The 17139-nt window shown below is 49.2% G+C and overlaps 1 protein-coding gene across 3 annotated transcripts; it reads left to right on the plus strand.

Annotated features, from left to right (window-relative positions):
• Nucleotides 1-3460: 3460 nt before the first annotated feature.
• Polm (DNA polymerase mu) lies at nt 3461-13599 on the plus strand. Of its 3 annotated transcripts, none has more exons than XM_036201643.1 (11): nt 3461-3931; nt 5021-5201; nt 5611-5709; nt 5837-6007; nt 6647-6718; nt 9743-9863; nt 11211-11343; nt 11494-11596; nt 11698-11940; nt 12021-12104; nt 12375-13599. In XM_036201643.1, the coding sequence occupies exons 1-11, from the start codon at nt 3744-3746 to the stop codon at nt 12459-12461; spliced, it is 1482 nt and encodes a 493-aa protein (XP_036057536.1). In that variant the 5' UTR covers nt 3461-3743; the 3' UTR covers nt 12462-13599. The 3 variants fall into 3 exon arrangements, with proteins under 3 accessions (XP_036057536.1, XP_036057539.1, XP_036057538.1); XM_036201645.1 differs by having other exon boundaries at nt 3869-3931; nt 5026-5201; XM_036201646.1 differs by lacking the exon at nt 11698-11940.
• Nucleotides 13600-17139: the final 3540 nt, after the last annotated feature.

Below are 17139 nucleotides of genomic sequence, written 5' to 3' on the forward strand. Positions count from 1 at the left end.
CATACCCACACACACCATGCCAAGGTCTGCTGGAGCAGGAGATTCATCTTGGAAAAACACCAGTTCACACAGCTGGGGCAAAAGTAATCCAAACATGAGTTTGAGACGGGCAGGGAGAGCCAGGCTGGAGGGGGTGGGGAAGGGACAACAAGTCTCAGAGCAGTTGATAGAGCCCAGCCATGAGGCAGTCTGTGCAGGCTCTCTGCTTTGTGGGGGTCTCAGAGAGGGGGATAGGAGGCTTGGGACTTAGATGGGAACTAACTCTGAACTAACTTTACTGGAACAGACCATCCTAACCAGTCAGATGTCACTGTTTCCAGAGAGGCACAAGAGCAGCCTGGGGGTTCAGGAAAAGAGAGGCCAGAGACTCCCCAAACCCATGTCAGATTTCAGCCCTCGACTCAGGCCTGCCTCCTAAGAGCCACTGCTCTCAATTACAGAGCTTCTATGGGCCCATGTTACTGGGGTATATATGTAGGCAGAAGGAGCCTACAGGGCATGGTTCTTTCTACTTAGCATTTTTTTTTAAGATTGATTGATTGATGATTGATTGATTGATTGATTTGTTATGTATGCAGTATATATCTCTGCAGGCCAGAAGAGGGCACCAGATCTCATTACAGATGGTTGTGAACCACCATGTGGTTGCTGGGAATTGAACTCACAACCTCTGGAAGAGCAGTCAGTGCTCTTAACCTCTGAGCCATCTCTCCAGCCCTATAAACTTGAATCTGATTTTTTTTTAAGATTTATTTATTATATATACAATGTTCTGGCTGCAAGCCAGAAAAGGGCACAAGATTTCATTACAGATGGTTGGGAGCCACCATGTGGTTGCTGGGAATTGAACTCAGGACCTCTGGAAGAACAGCCAGTGCTCTTAACCACTGAGCCATCTCTCCAGCCCTCTACTTAGCATTTATACTCTCTAGACTCATCCAGGCTATTGTACCACACACATCCCTTTTATCTTAAGGCCACCTAGTATTGGCTATAAACAGAGGAGGTGACATGCCTCACTACTGTCCTTCTCCTTCTCAGACTCACTCCACCACCTTCCTGCAGTGACTGCCACAGAAGAACTGTGTGGGGCAATTAAGTCAACTGAGAAATGAAATGTAAAGATAATTTCCATATATGAATATATATATGTATATGTATATATATATATGTATATATATATATATATATATATATATATATATATATATATATATATATGTATGTATGTATGTATATATTAGGTACAAGAGCTCTGTCTGCATGTACAACTTTATGCCAGAAGAGGGCATCAGATCCCACTATAGATAGTTGTGAGCCACCATGTGGTTGCTGGGAATTGAATTTAGGACCTCTGGAAAAAACAGCCAGTGCTCTTAACTACTGAACCATCTCTCCAGCCCCCCACCACCCAAATATATGAATCTTAAGTCTCCATTCTGTGGAGTCCTTACTATGGTCCAAGGACTGCTCTCCAAGAACGGCAACTCCATTCAGGCACATCTCAGTAACACTAGGCCCTACCCCATGACTATGTATCCTACTGCTAGCCCTGCTGTCAAAGCTACCTCCAGTACCCGGGGAGTCTCAAAGAGGTTCCTCAGCATTCCAGGAGAGAGCCCTTCCCTTATCCACCTGTCCTAGGAAGATTACAGACCTGTTCTTTGGTATGCTCTGGGACACAAATAGGCACACACATATGTATAGCACACTCAGTATTTACAACCCACAGCTAGCCCAAACTTCTCTCGAACTGGAGGCCCTCCGTTCTCAGCTTGGGGTGCAATAGTACAGAGGCATGCCACCTCGCCAGGCCAAATTGTAAATTTATATATGGTTCCACTTGCCACCTTTCCCCTCCAGTATTACCAAGTCGGTTATGTTACTTAGATCACAAAAATATTCCAGTGGAGCTGGAAAGACAGCTAAGTAGTTAAGATCACTTGCTGGTCTCACAGAGGTCCTGGGTTCAGTTCCCAACCATCCCTGACTCCAGTTCAAGGAGATCTGGCACGCTCCTCAAATTTCCACCGGCACCATGCGTTAATCCCCAAGATGGGAGGAGAAAGACCACTGACCCAAATCATCTTGGCCAAATTAATTAAAGCAAACAATTAATTAAAGCGAACTTTTTTATTCATGAACACGGGCTGCCTCCCCCTAAGGTGGGGTTCAAGAGGTCAGCATTAGATTTGAGGAAGACAAGGCTTTTACAGATCATGGGTAAGGGATTTGCAAATGGGAGATTTGACCGGCAAAATAGGTGGGGTTGGTTATAGGAACAGAACAGAACATGTGGCCAAAACAGGTCATCACAACAGGTAATCTGAAACACAGGTAGGGTTGTAAGGTGGTTATAAACAACTTTGTGAAACAAAGACATGATTGCCATTCTGTACAGGCAATACAGAACCATTGTAGTTAAGGTTGGGGGTGGGCATAGCGCAATCCTTGAGAAACAGAAGTTTCATCTTGAACAGGAACGGTCTTAATTTGTTTTCTACTATAAGATGGCTTTTAAGCCAAAGATGGAGGAAGGCTGGTTTTTTTGTTTTTTTTTTTGTTTGTTTGTTTTTGGTTTTTCGAGACAGGGTTTCTCTGCGTAGTTTTGGTGCCTGTCAGGGCTCTCGCTCTGTAGCCCAGGCTGGCCTTGAACTCACAGAGATCCGCCTGCCTCTGCCTCCCGAGTGCTAGGATTAAAGGCATGAGCCACAGCCGGCCAGCGGAAGGCTGGTTCTTTACAGGCATATATGTGGCACACATATATACATTCAGGCAAAACAGTCAAGCGCATAATCTTTAAATATATATATATATATTTATATTTATTTATTTATTTATATAAAGGGACCAGAGAAATGGCTTAACGATTAAGAACCACTTGTTGCTCTTGCAGGGGACCTGAGTTAGGTTCCCAGCATTCACAGGGGCAGCAGCTCACCCTTTCCCAGGATCTGACTCTTCTCACTCAGCAGGCACCAGGCATCCACGTGTTATACAGCCACACATGCAAGCAAAAACACATATTCCCATAAAACAAAGATAAATTAATTTAATAAATATTTTTTTTAATTAAAAAAATGGAGTTTCTGCCAGTACAGTTTTGGTTTCTTTTCAAAATGATTTAAATGTTTGATCCATCTGGGATTTACTTGATGTTAAGCAGCGAGGGAGGGGGCCAATTTCTATTTTTCCAAATGGACGGCCAGCTGGTCCCAATGCCGTTAGATTGGAAAACCTTTTTACAGTCCATTAGCTCACTTCGCAGACTACACATCAGCTTTCCTTTGCAGACGCAGAGGATGCCGCGCAGGCGCTGTGTCACCAACAGAGGCAGCCTGTCCAGGGTAAGCCGAGGCACCGCCCTTTGGGGGAGGGTATAGGAAAAGGATGGTGAAGACCCCGCCCCCTAGAGAAGGAAAAGGCCCGCCCAGTCGAAGAAGCCCCGCCCACAGACCCAGGCCCTGCCCCTCCAAGGTCTGCGAAGCCAATGGGGCTCTCCCAGAGAGGAGGTCAGTAGCCGCAGACGAGTCCTCGGGCGTTATTTGCATAGAGTTGGGGCCTCCGGAGCGCAGCCAAGCCTTCCCAGAGCGCGCCTCATTTGCATAGAGTCCCCCACCCCCGCAGTGGAGCGGACAGCGCTTCCTCTCCCCGCCAGCTTCCTCGCTGTCCTTCCGCCTTCTTTCCTGACCTCGGCTTCCTCGGTTCTGCGGCCTTCCGTGCCTCCTGAGTTCCGTATCCAGATGCTTCCCAAGCGGCGGCGAGTGCGGGCAGAGTCCCCACACCGCGCTGGTGCTTCCTCCGCGCCGCCGCCGGTGCGCTTCCCGGGGGTGGCCATCTACCTGGCCGAGCCGCGCATGGGCCGCAGCCGCCGGGCCTTCCTCACGCGCCTGGCGCGGTCCAAAGGCTTCCGCATCCTAGATACCTACAGGTGTGCGGCTCCCCCGAGGTGTTGGTGGGATGCCAGCCTCGCGGGGGGCTGGTATAAGCCGGACACCCCAGGGTTTGGACCCACCGTGGCCCAGGGCGGGAGATGGTTCGCAGCTGCGGATGGCAGCAGCTGCGCACGGCAGCACCTGCGGCTTTGGGTTCTAAGCCAGCCCTGGCACTTCGCGGTTACAGTACCTTCCTCCAACTCGGAGTTCCTCTTTTTTTAAAACGGTGCCATCAAGCCAGAGACTTCTTAAAGAGCCATACAAGGAAAAGTAGTTAGTGAGCCATATTTGCTAGCTGCTCTCCCTCCCAGTGAGCCAGCGGTCAAGGATGTCCTGAGTTTGCAGAAGTCACCAACCAGCTCCTGTAGAGAACATGCCCAGGGCAATGGAGTAACTTTGCAGATTTGAGAGTAATAAAGGGACTTGGAGCCTGGCCCCCTCAGGCTGGCTAGCTTGTTTGCACACCTCACCCCCTAATAATGAAACATTCCTAAAGACTAGTGCACCAGACTCATAAGAGTGAAGAAAACAACTTGGATTGCACATGGCTCTACGTTTTTACAACAGCCCGACAAAATAGTTTACATTGGATTTCTCCAATGTAAAGCAAATATAGAGACCATACTTTCCCTGGGGCATTCGGCAAGGGTTTGCCTACCAGGGTTTGAATAAATAGGGCAAGACTCTTGTGTCTGTATTTAAATCATAGCAGGGTGGGTGCCTGCCTGTAATCCTGGTTGCAAGGGTGCTAGAGTTCTGTCCCACATAGCAAGTCTCCAAACAACAATTAGCATTGAGATCAGAACCCCCTGGCCCTGGCCCCTAGGGTACCCCTCTCCCTCTGACAGAGGGTGGCAGACAAGTTAGCCAGTCAAACTGGCTGGTGAGTGTGGCCGCACTAAGAACCAGGTAGAAAAGTCGAGAGATGTGCATCTGTCTCAGGAGGGGCTGAGAAGGCTTTCTGGAAGACGGCATTTGAAGAATGCAGGACAGTCACCACCGTAGAGGGCACTGCAAAAGCAAAGCTTGGTGTAAGGGGCAGAGCAGCAGAGGCCCAGGGTCTCATTCTCCTCCTCTTCCCCCAGCTCAGAGGTGACGCATGTGGTGATGGAGCAGACCTCAGCCGAGGAGGCCATCTGCTGGCAGAAGAACATGGATGCTCTTCTCCCAGGCGGCCCCCAGCCAGTTCTGCTGGACATCAGCTGGTTTACCGAGAGCATGGCAGCAGGGCAGCCTGTCCCTGCGGAGGTCCGGCACCACCTGGAGGTAAGCTAGTGAAGGACTAGCTCGGCTGTGACAGATGACACAAGAGCAGTGCCTCAGTGTCCTCAGGAGGAGGTGGGGACTGAGGGTTCTCCCAAGACTGCAGAGGGCCCCGAGAAACCAATAGAGGCCACAGCAGGGATTTGGGGGCTAGACCATCCCTACTCTGTTGTGAGCATTTGGGACCTACTTACTTCTAGTATATTTACGTGTTTCTTCCTTAGTACTTGGGATGAACTGAGTTGACAGGACCCTGTCCTTGAGATGCTCTGGAGCCAGGCTGCTAGGAAACAGGAGGCAAGCTCCCTCGATTCTGAGACCTCAGTTCCCCAGCCAGCATACATAGAGTGGAGGGGTAGAGTACATGCCAGTCCTACAGCTTCATGATGACCTGTGCCTTGCCCTTTTGCAGGTACCTGAACCCAGGAAGGAGCCCCCAAGCTCAGTGACGATGCCAACTTACGCCTGTCAGCGCCCCACACCTCTTACACACTATAACACTACCCTCTCAGTAAGCTGTATCTATGAGCAGATCCCTGCCCCAGAGAGTGGGGAACGTGGGTGGAGCTGGTTGGTCGCTAAAAGGTTGAGGCCAGGTCCCATGCCCACCTTGTACCTTAACCAGGGCCTTCCTGCAGGAAGCTCTGGAGACACTGGCAGAGGCAGCAGGTTTTGAAGGCAATGAGGGCCGTCTTCTCTCCTTCTCCAGAGCCGCCTCAGTGCTCAAGTCTCTTCCCTGTCCGGTCACTTCCCTGAGCCAGCTGCAGGGGCTGCCCCTCTTTGGAGAACATTCCTCTAGAGTAATCCAGGTAGGTGCTTGTCATACTGAGTAGGGTGAGTGTGTGGAGTGGGGAGCCCTGGACCTGGTGGGGTAGCAGGAGACTTGGTGGATCATAGCCCAGTCTGGAAGTATGGGCATGCACACGGATGCCGCTTCGAGGCCACAATAAACCATCTTCAGTGCAGATTCACGGTACATGAGTTGTTCCCCTGCCCTAGGGTGGATGAGCAGACTCAGTGGAGGTTGCTGCTGGCATTGGCGCCATTGTTAGTGCCAGGATGTCTGGGGTAGTGTAAGAAAGCACCCTGAAATGTTTTTTGAGGACCCAACATTAAACCGACCTTTTGGATACTTTCCCTTCAAGAACCCATAGTGGCTTCTAGATGGAGTCATACATGTTTCGAAAGGTAAACATTGGTATGTCCTGGGACTCACATGAGGAGTGAGCCAGTCACAGGTCCCGTTGTCCGTTGCAACTCCAGCCCTGAAGAGCTTTGTGGCTGGAGCCCTGCCACCCCAGCTGTGCCTTGCAGCTGTGGTTACCTCCCTGGGTACAGTCTCCCTTCCAAGTACTGCTGGTCCCTGATACCACCGGGCCCTCTCTGCAGGGTGTGCAGGGAACTGCCTCACCCTCGGGCTCAGAGTTTTGTTTTGTCTCCTGTCCCAGGAGCTGCTGGAACATGGAACATGTGAGGAGGTTGAACAAGTCCGCTGCTCAGAAAGGCACCAGACCATGAAGGTGTGTGTCGGGGAGGGGCAGCTAGGACCCTGCAAAGCACAGTCCACATGAGCAAGCAGTTGGCAAAGACCTTTTCACCCCACCCCGGGTCATAGTAGGTCACTAAGAAAAGACAGCTAGACTGACACCTGATAGCCACCCGGCTGCCACGGGGAATACAGGCAGAGGCTGTTTTGAGCATAGGGAATTTTCTGCATTACAAAGTACTATGTGGTTTTTTGATGGAATATTCTTGTATGTATTAAAGAGCACACTGAACAAAATGTGTGTATCACCCCATCTCTCTGGTCTCAGGTATCATTCTTGGTACCTGTGCCTGCTCACGGCTAACCTGGTACGGAAGCCACCTGGGTGCTTGGCTTTTGTCTGCTCTGACACCTTCTGCCTCTCCTTTGGTAGCTGCAGATTGTCAGGTCAGTGGCCTGAGATTTGTGGCAGTGAATTGTGGCCTCCTGGGAGGGTAAGGCTCATGGTATCGTGGGACACTGCGCAGAATACTGTCAGAGTGTCAGGGAAGGCTTGGAAGAGAGTCCGCTAGCCAAGAGTCCTGGCTCTGGCCACGCTGGGTAGATCGGAGTCTGAGCTGGAGTCACGCTGATGTTGATGTAGGTAAGTGACCGGTTTCCCCGTCAGCCCTGGCCCCAGCCCTTGGGAGGGTTTTCTGTGCAGAAGAGAAAGAGAGACACTGGAAATCAGAGGTGTCTCTTCTCCGTCCTGCCTTCTGGGCACCCCAAAGTTAGAGAAAATATCATACTAGCAGAAAATTATATTAGTAACTAGAAATATTATTTTGGTTTTTTTTTTCCAGGGGAGGGGCTTGAGACTTTGTTGTACTGAAGCTGAGGTTGACCCCCAAACTCAAAGCAGTCCTCCTGCCTCTGCTTCCCAAGTGCTGAGATTATATGCATAAGGACCTCCCACTTGTAAAAATAAATAATGTAGTTGCTATCTCAGTATTTTACTCTCTCTTTTTTTCTCTCTGTGAGGCCTTGGCTGTTCTGGAACTTCCTCTGTAGACCAGGTTGGCCTTGAACTCACAGAGATCCACCTGCCTCTGAGTGCTGAGATTAAAGGAGCATGACACCACCACCCAGCAGATTTAATTTTTTTTAAGATTTATTTAGTATGTATACAGTGTTCTGCCTGCAGATATACCTGCAGGCCAGAAGAGGGCACCAGATCTCACTACAGATGGTTGGGAGCCACCATGTGGTTGCTGGGAATTGAACTCAAGACCTCTGGAAGAGCAGCTAGTGCTCTTAACCTCTGAGCCATCTCGCCAGGCCCTAGGAGATTTAATTTTTAAAATTTTTGTTTATTTATTTGGGGGAAGGCACACACCATGGCACATGTTGGGGTTAGAGGACAGTTTGCAAGGGTTAGTTCCCTTTCTACTGGGTAGAGTCCAGAGGTGGAACTCAAAACTTCAGGCTTGGCAGTCTTGCCTTACCTGCTGAGTTCCCCCTTCCTGTTATCTATCCATCTGTCTTTCTGTCTGTTTTTCTGTCTCTCTCTCTATCGATCTATTTTGAGACCGCTTTGCTTTATAGTACAGGCTGGCCTCAGTCTCCCAAGTACTAGAATTACAGACAAGTACCACAGCACCAGGGGTTGGTTTGTTGGTTTTTGGTGGACTGCATCTCACACAGCCTAAGCTGGGCTAGAACACACTCTGTAGCTGAGCCCACCTTCCTCCTGCCCTCCCCTCCCCTGCCAGATGCAGAGATACCAGAATGCACTGCCTTATTCAAATTGTGTCAGATTAGTTTTTTTTGTAGGTTTATTCTTTAAATATACAAATGCATGCATGGGTAGGTGTGCATGTATGTATGTACACATACATACACTTGAGTATGGGTGAGTGAGGTGGGCAGAGGTGACAGATCTCCTGGAGATAGAGAGAGGCAGTTGTAGACTCCCTGACCTGGGTGCTGGGAATTGAACTCAGGTCCTCTGCAAGAGCTTTTTTGTTGTTGTTTTTGTCTATGTTTTTGTTTTCTTGAGGCAAGGTTTCTCTGTGTAGCCCTGGCTGTCCTTGCTCTATAGAACAGGCTGGCCTTGAACTCAGAGACCCACCTGCCTCTGCCTCCTAAGTGCTGGGATTAAAGGCGTGTGCCACCACCCAGCTAGTACCAGATTTTGAAAGCCAGGTTCTGTCTTACACTGTGAGTTCAGAGGGTCAGGGAGAACAGGGCTGGGAAGAGCCCAGGAAGGGCAAGGCTGAGACAGCTCTTCTCCAAGGCAGCTCCATTTGGTTTGTTTGTGATATAATTCAAAGCTGCCCTAGAATTCAAGGTCTTCCTGTATCAGTCTCCTGAGTGCTGAGATGACAGGCGTGTATGGCCACACCTGGCCTCCATCCTCCGCTGCTAGGAGACATAACCCCCAGAAGGGTTTGGACCATGTATACAGTCTCAACCACTGTGTGGGCTGGCCTTAGTCTCATTCCAGAATTCCTGGGAGTCTCTTCATGATTGGCCCAAGGCGGGCAACACGCTTAGCCCAGGGCTCCACGGACCCTTTGGCATCTGAACCTTTGAGAGCAAGTTTTCCACACCTGCTGTGGTAGAGGCTAGTCAGGCCTCCTGTGCCTCTGTTGAACCGCCCTCTTTGTTCACTCTTCCTTGGGTTTGCTGATGAAGGGAACGCACAGTAAACCCCAGCCGTAGTAAGTGGAGGCATTTCCCAGTGAACTGAAAACCTGGCGGGCCTATATATCAGGATAACTCCCTGGGTCTGTGGTAAGCTCAGGCTGGGCCTGTGCATTAAGGGGACAGAGCTTTTATAAGGGGTGAAGAGAGAACTTCCTGAAGTTTTCTGGTGGCTGGGCAGCTGAAATAATGCTGTCCCTCGTGGGGCTACTCTCGGGGTATGTGGGTCCAGCCCCTTGTGAGAGTGGTCTGGGTGGGCCAGACTCCAGGATTGAGTCCTCATCCTGTGGCACTGGGCATGAAGGCAAAGTCCTCAGGGGCACCTTGCATGGAATTTGCCCCTGACCTGTCCACCCCTTCTTCTTCCCCGTAGCTCTTCACCCAAGTCTTTGGGGTTGGTGTGAAGACTGCCAACCGGTGGTACCAGGAAGGGCTACGAACCCTGGATGAGCTCAGAGAGCAGCCCCAGAGACTGACCCAGCAGCAGAAAGCAGGTGAACTTTCCAGAGCCGCCTGGACCTGGGAGCCCTACACACTGAAGCCCTTAGCTCTGCTGGGGAACATGCTGACTACCTGAGTGCAGGGGAGCAGCTGGTGCCGAGGGGTCCTGGTAGCAAGTAGACGGGGTTTTCTCCCTGGAGCTGGGGTCTCCCATGGCTCTTCCTCAGGGATTGTTGTTACCATAGTGTTGCCATGGCATCTGGGCCTCATGTTCCCTCCTGTTTGATCTCAATGTGTGTTGAGGACAGCCTTGGTCTGGGCCTGCCTGTCCAGGTGTACATGGTCTTGGGGTACAGTGCCACCATGAGTGGAAACAGCATAAGCCTTGTGTTTGTTGTGCCTGGTTTGGGTCCTCTCCTCTCCACCGTATGTAACCATGGCTTCAGGACTAACCTCTTTTGAGTCTTGCTTACCTTCTCTGGGAAACACAGAGAAATGATAGCATGCAACTCCTGAGTACTTCTGGAAGCCAGCAGGTGATGAGCAGGCGTTTGGTCTATGTAGCCTGCCTGGTCACTCTTGGCTGGAGACTCTGCTGAAGGGCGCCATGGCCTGCCAATGGCCTCCCCGGGTGCTGCCTGCTTCAATTGTCTCTTCCCCGGGGGGTGGGGTGGGGTGGACAGGATGGCCAGCAGTGTTTACTAAGAGCTGTGGGCTGTGTGCAAGGCTTTGCCGTTTCTCATGCTTAAACCTCCTTAACTGAGCATGGAGGGCACAGCAGTGCCCCTTGGACAGGCAAGAAGATGAGTGGGCCAAAGGAGAGGTGGCTAATAGCAGACCCATCTTCGTCACATCTTTTTTTTTTTTTTTTTATCACCTTTTGGTTGCCTTTGATTAATGGAAAAGCCGAAACCTGGAAGGGCTGGCTGTGTCTTGCCTGCGTTAGTTTCATTGTGCCATGTGGGTCTGTGAAGGATTTTTTGTTTGTTTGGTTTTTTTTTTTTGTAATGTTGGGGATTGAACCTAGGGCCTTATAAGGCAAGTGTTAAACTCTCTGCCCCAGCTCTCTGGTATGTAGCCATGGCTGGCCTGAAACTCTATATATAGACCGTGCTGGTCTCAAACTCACTGGAGTTTTTCGAGATACTAAGTTTGGGGGGATGGGGGGGCTTGGGTAAAGGGCACCAGGGATCTTGTTTCCCTTCAGTTGCATGAGAATCTATAGTTATCCCCAAATAAGAATTTGTTTTAAAAGGAGGAGTGGACCATGAGTAGGATCTTGCTCTGCTCTGGCCCCAACCCCTCCCTCTGCCTTTCCTACAGCCACAGGGCTGTGGTGGCAGTTGTGTGCTGGGGGGTGGGAGGGGCTCTGTGAGGAAGATGGGCTGTGCTGCCCACAGGGCTCCAGTACTACCAGGACCTGAGCACCCCAGTTGGGCGAGCTGATGCCGAGGCTCTGCAGCAGTTGGTGGAGGCCGCTGTGAGGCAGACCCTGCCTGGAGCCACTGTCACGCTAACTGGCGGTTTCCGGAGGTAAGAGGGCCCACTCTACCTTCTGAGTACACTCTAGGCTCCTCCCTAAGGTAGGGACTTGAGTTGTGGATGCCGCCAAGGTGGCCTTTCCACTCACTGAAAGGAACATGGCCTCGTGTTGAAGCCAGAGAATCAAACTTTCTCTTTCAGGGGGAAGTTAGAAGGGCATGATGTGGACTTCCTTATCACTCACCCTGAGGAGGGCCAAGAAGCGGGGCTGCTGCCCAGAGTGATGAGCCAACTACAGAGGCAGGTGAGGGCCTTCGGCACCCTGCCCAGCAGTGATGGCTGCCCAGCCTTCTACCCTCCCAGAACCTTGGCAGCACCTGGCCACACCTGCTTCCCCTCTCGCAGGGACTTGTTCTGTATCACCAGTATCATCGCAGCCACTTAGACTCTGCCCACCTCCTGAGGCAGAAACACACCATGGATGCTTTTGAAAGGTGTTTCTGCATCTTGGGCTTGCCCCAACCCCCACATGCAGCTTTAGTGGGGGACCTGCAGCCCTGTCCGGCCTGGAGAGCTGTGAGGGTAGATCTTGTGGTCACCCCCAACAGCCAGTTCCCCTTTGCTCTTCTTGGCTGGACTGGCTCCCAGGTAGGTCTTGTGTTCCTCGGAGGGCCTGGGCCTGCGGTGGGCCAGCCCCGCTAAAGGCACGCCTCCCCATCTCTCCCCAGCTTTTTGAGCGGGAGCTACGGCGTTTCAGCCGGCAAGAGAAGGGGCTGTGGCTGAACAGCCATGGGCTGTTTGATCCTGAGCGGGTAAGTTCCTATCACCTGGATCCTGGTCTACAATCTCAAATATAATATACATTGCTAGTTAGTATGACATGGTCCCAGCTACGCTGCACAATAACATGGACCTGTCCCTGCCATGCATGGAAGCATGGCGGCATGGCCTGGGCCCACCTACACTGTGGACAGTAACATGGTTTGGCCCTAGCTACACTGGGTGATAGCATGGCATAGGCCAGCTACACTGCATGGAAGCCTGATCTGCGCCCCAGCCACTAACCCTCTCATTCCTTGCAGAAGACATTTTTTCATGCAACTTCCGAGGAAGACATTTTCAGACTCCTGGGCCTCAAGTACCTTCCTCCAGAGCAGAGAAATGCCTGATCCTGCTTGCTGGCCACCACACCCACCCACAAAAAAAATGAAGGGTCGCCTCATGTTTGACCAGGGATGTTTGTAGACAGAAAATGTGCTGCCACCCCATGGCCTCACCTGTGCAAATGGAGTTTTCGGCGGCTGGGACATTGGCAAGGTGTGACCCTGGGTCAGCTTTCAACTGCCACACTCCCCAGGGTTAGGGGCTCTGAGCAGTTTGTAGCTCATGGAACTATGGCAGAGTCTGAAGTCTCGGTTCTGGTCCTGGTGTGAGCATTTGATCTGTCCAGCTGCTGTCCAGCTTCTGTCTGATGCAGGGTACCCTATTCCATGTACTGGAAAGAGACCCGTCGCCCTGTGCTTGAGCTGATATGGGAAATGTAATTCTGGCTGTGAGGTGATGCACAAGAAACCTGATTGAGGGCTGTGCTGCAGAACCTGGAGAAGGAAGTGGCCCAAGACAGAAACCTGGGGCTGCCGGGCACCACCACCCACAGCTGGGCCCCAGACTTCCTAAGTGGCACAGCGTCCTCTTCCACTTGTAACTGTTGCCCCCACCCACCCACCCACCCACCCCCCACCACACACACACACTCCAGCCTGGGCTGCGCCTAGCCTGCCTAGCCACAATCCCCTGTGCATCCACAGCCCCACAGTGAATCCTGGGACAGAGACTGCTGCTCAGCCTGGCAGCAATACTGAAAACCAGCAAGATCAGTGGGCAGCAGCCGAGTGCTCTTGCTGTCCTGAGTTGTGAGGTGTAGGCTCCCCGGTCCTGTCTCTCAAAGACAGTTGCTCTGCTGCTTCTGACAGCCCTGCAGCAGCTCCAAACCTGCAGTCCTCATGCAGGTCCTGTGGCTCTGGCATTTCTGTCACCTCTTCCAGTCTCAGCTGTATCCCTCTAGTTAACCCCCCCCCCTTTCCCAATTCACTTCCTGTCGTCCTGTTTGCAGACCCTTTGTGACCAACTCCTTCACCTACTTGAGGCAGAAGCACTGACGTGGACTCAGCACAAGGTCCTCCATTTCCCTCACACCCCCGGCAGCCTCTGGCTCAGAAGGCCCTTGCCTGCTGTCCACCCAGTGCCCACTCTCCCTGACAGAGGAGAGCCTCCTAGACCAGTCGCCACATTATAAGTATTTTAAAGATTGACATTCAATAAAATGAATTTTCTTTCCTTTTTTTTTTTTTTAAGATTTAGTTATTTATTATGTATACAGAAGAGGGCACCAGATCTCATTACAGATGGTTGTGAGCCACCATGTAGTTGCTGGGAATTGAACTCAGAACCTCTGGAAGAGCAGTCAGTGTTCTTAATCTCTGAGCCATCTCTCCAGCCCTGATGAATTCTTATGGAGTATAGTTTTAGGCATTTTAACACACACACACACACACACACACACACACACACACACATACATATACACACACACACACACATACACACACACACACACATACACACACACACTGGCCACTTCTGCCACATCAGTGCACAACAGCTCTGTCTTCCCAGAACCTTCCCTTACAGCATGCTGGTATGGTGACAGGCTTACCCCAAACCATTCATTTGGTTTTGTCCCTACAAATATGTCATAGACATGCAACTAAGCTTTATGTAAGCTGCTGTTGGCCTCTGTTAACAAAGGCTCTTGAGGCCCCTGCAATTGTCGCATGGGTCAAGTTTGTTTCTCCTGTGAGCTGTGAGCGTCCCACTGTCCACTCAGCTCCAGAAGGTTTACACTGGCTTTGTGAGTGTAACTAGAGCTGCTATGGGCATGCGTGGTATAAGTGTATCAGTGTGAACAGTGCTGTCTTAGTTACACTCCCTGTTGCTGGGGTAGCATACATACCCGACAAAAGCATCTTAAGGGAGAAAGGGTTTATTATGGCTCACAGTTCAAGGTTCAGTCCATCATGGCCTGGAAGGCATGGAGCTTGAGGGAGCTTGGCCACATTGACTCCTTGGCCAGGAAGCAGAGATGAATGCATGCTCAGCTAGTCTTTTTTATGCACTAGCAAGCTGGAGGGTGTCATCCACTTTCAGGGTGGGTCTGCCCATCTCAGTTCATCTAATAGAGGTAATCCCTCACAGGCTTGCCTGGAGGCTTGTCTTCTAGGTAATTCTAAGTGCTGTCAAGTTGACAATATTCAACATCACAAATATATTTGTATTTCTTTTGGATAAATAGCCAGGCATAGGATTATTGGGTCATGTGTATTAGTCATGGTTCTCTAAACTTACAGAATGAATATATCTAAAATGGGGACTTATTAGAATAGATTGCAGGTTGTGGTCCAGCTAATCCAACAATGACTGTCTACCAAAGGAAGATCCAAGAACCCAATAGTTGTTCAGTCCACAAAACTGGATGTTTCAGCTGTCTTCGGTATATGCCAGAATACCAGAGAAGTAGTCTTTAATGTCAATGAATAAATGGACTTGCCAACAAGAGGGAGAGCAAGTAAGCAAAGAGAGAGAGAGCTTCCTTCCATGTCCTGCCACCAAAAGGAGGGACCCAGATTAAAATGGGTCTTTCTTCTCCTCAAAAGAACAGCCATCACAAGTCTTGTCTGTTTGACACACAATTGTACCTCCTTATGTCATGATTAATTTCCAAGTGAGCAGACCATAATTATGCCTAATATAGTCTAACTATCCCACATACAAATGTAAATGCATTATATATCTAACCAGGTCATAACTACATCTAACATGATATAACTATCCCTCACACAACTACAAACACATTTATAAATTTTAGAATAAGTGTCAAAGCCCTTTGAGAAACATTCTTTTGGGATCTCAAAACTTTTTTTTTTTTTTTTGGTTTTTTGAGACAGGGTTTTTCTGTGTAGCTTTGGTGCCTGTCCTGGATCTCACTCTGTAGACCAGGCTGGCCTCGAACTCACAGAGATCCACCTGCCTCTGCCTCCCAGTGCTGGGATTAAAGGCATGCACCACCACACCCCGGCTGGAATCTCAAAACTTAAATATGATATCTCTTAATTGATGTTATATTACATGATAAAGAAAACATAAATATCTGTACAAACATTATCAAAATATAACTATATTTTAAACTTTTTGTCATGATATTAATGGTCATATAGAGTACTAACTAATGGTCATATAGTACTATTCTAGAAAAAGGCTTCATTTAGCTTTCTGTACATGATGACAGGTTTGAGTCTATCAGGTAACTAGGAATTAAGTTTTTGAACTCTGGATACACATAACAAATATTGATCCTTTAACCTTTTTGAGATCTGCTGCATATGACATTTAAAATGTTTAAGTTTTCTGCAATGAACCATGACCACATCTAACAGCGACCTTTGAAGTCTCCAAAAGGATGATGGGACCCCACAATGATAATTCCACATGGACTACGATAACGCCGCCACTAACCTGACAAACACCACCTAAAGATAGGCTTTGGACTACAAACTGCTCAGGACAATCTGGAAGTGGCTGGCTGAGATGATCTAGTCTCACAGACTATTGAGACAAGCCCTGCCCTTTCCCACTGTGCAGAGACTGGACAATAAATGATACAGCAACCTCTCCCAGGATTGACAGTTAACCCAAAGTTTTCTTTTCAGGGTCCCCTAAAGATGCCATTGCCCCCAGCCAGCAGGACATAAACTTAAGAACATGACGCCCATATTCCCAAGAGGTGAGGTGGGTGATTTTTGGTCTTTCAATGGGTTATGATATTTGTCATCATTTAGGGGGTTGGTTACAAGTTGTTATTGGTAATGGTCAGGGGAAAAAAACTAAACAAAGGAGATTAGATTTAGGTTTCTTGTTTTAAAAAGAAAAAAGGGGATACAGCTATGATAGGATGAAAGGGTAGATTACTGAATCTACTCTGAAAAGAAAAAAAAAGGGATATAGATATGATAGGATAAAAAACAGATAATTCCAGCTTTAATCCCAGCACTCAGGAGGCAGAGGCAGGTGTATCTCTGTGAGTTCAAGGCCAGCCTGGTCTCCAAAGCAAGTTCCAGGAAAGGCGCAAAGCTACACAGAGAGACCCTGTCTTGAAAATAATAATAATAATAATAATTGAATCTACTTTTAAAAAGCATGTACTAGTTTTAAATATTTTACATTGATATGGATCTCTGTTGATACAAAGTTGAGATTATTTTTGTTAGAACATACTGTATATACATTGTAGATGAACAGTCTTCTTAAATAAGAAACACAGAGCCAAATACAGAGTTAATAGCCCAAGAGGTCAGAGCAATAGCTGAGAGCTAAAAGCCACTTTCTTACCCTTCACTGCTGCTGCTGTCCTTCTCCTCAGCAAGAGACCTACTTCCTGTGTCTCTGTCTTTTTCTTGACTTTCTGTTCTGCCTTCTCATTGGTTGTAAACCAACACATGACCTCCTTGTCACTGCCTGTCTGTACAGACCTCCAGGTATTCTAAGGTTGGTATTGAGATTAAAGGCGTGTGTCTCCATGCTGACTGTGTCCTTGAACTCACAGAGATCCGCCTGGCTCTGCCTCCCAAGTGCTGGGATTAAAGGCATTGCCACCACCACCCAGCTTCTGCTATGGCTTGCTATTAGCTCTGACCCCCAGGCAACTTTATTTATTAACATACAAATAAAATCACATTTCAGTACAAATAAAATATCACCATATTTCCCCTTTTCTATTTTAATAAAAAAGGA

Source organism: Onychomys torridus, chromosome 10 (assembly GCF_903995425.1).
Source record: "Onychomys torridus chromosome 10, mOncTor1.1, whole genome shotgun sequence".
In the NCBI taxonomy this organism is placed as follows: Eukaryota; Metazoa; Chordata; class Mammalia; order Rodentia; family Cricetidae; genus Onychomys; species Onychomys torridus.

Excerpts from the sequence above, each read along its gene's own strand:
- Polm (XM_036201643.1), top strand. The coding sequence starts at position 3,744 with ATGCTTCCCAAGCGGCGGCGAGTGCGGGCAGAGTCCCCACACCGCGCT. Across the intron at positions 5,710-5,836 it reads ACTATAACACTACCCTCTCA|GAAGCTCTGGAGACACTGGC; the intron begins GTAAGCTGTATC and ends GCCTTCCTGCAG. Across the intron at positions 9,864-11,210 it reads GACCCAGCAGCAGAAAGCAG|GGCTCCAGTACTACCAGGAC; the intron begins GTGAACTTTCCA and ends TGCTGCCCACAG.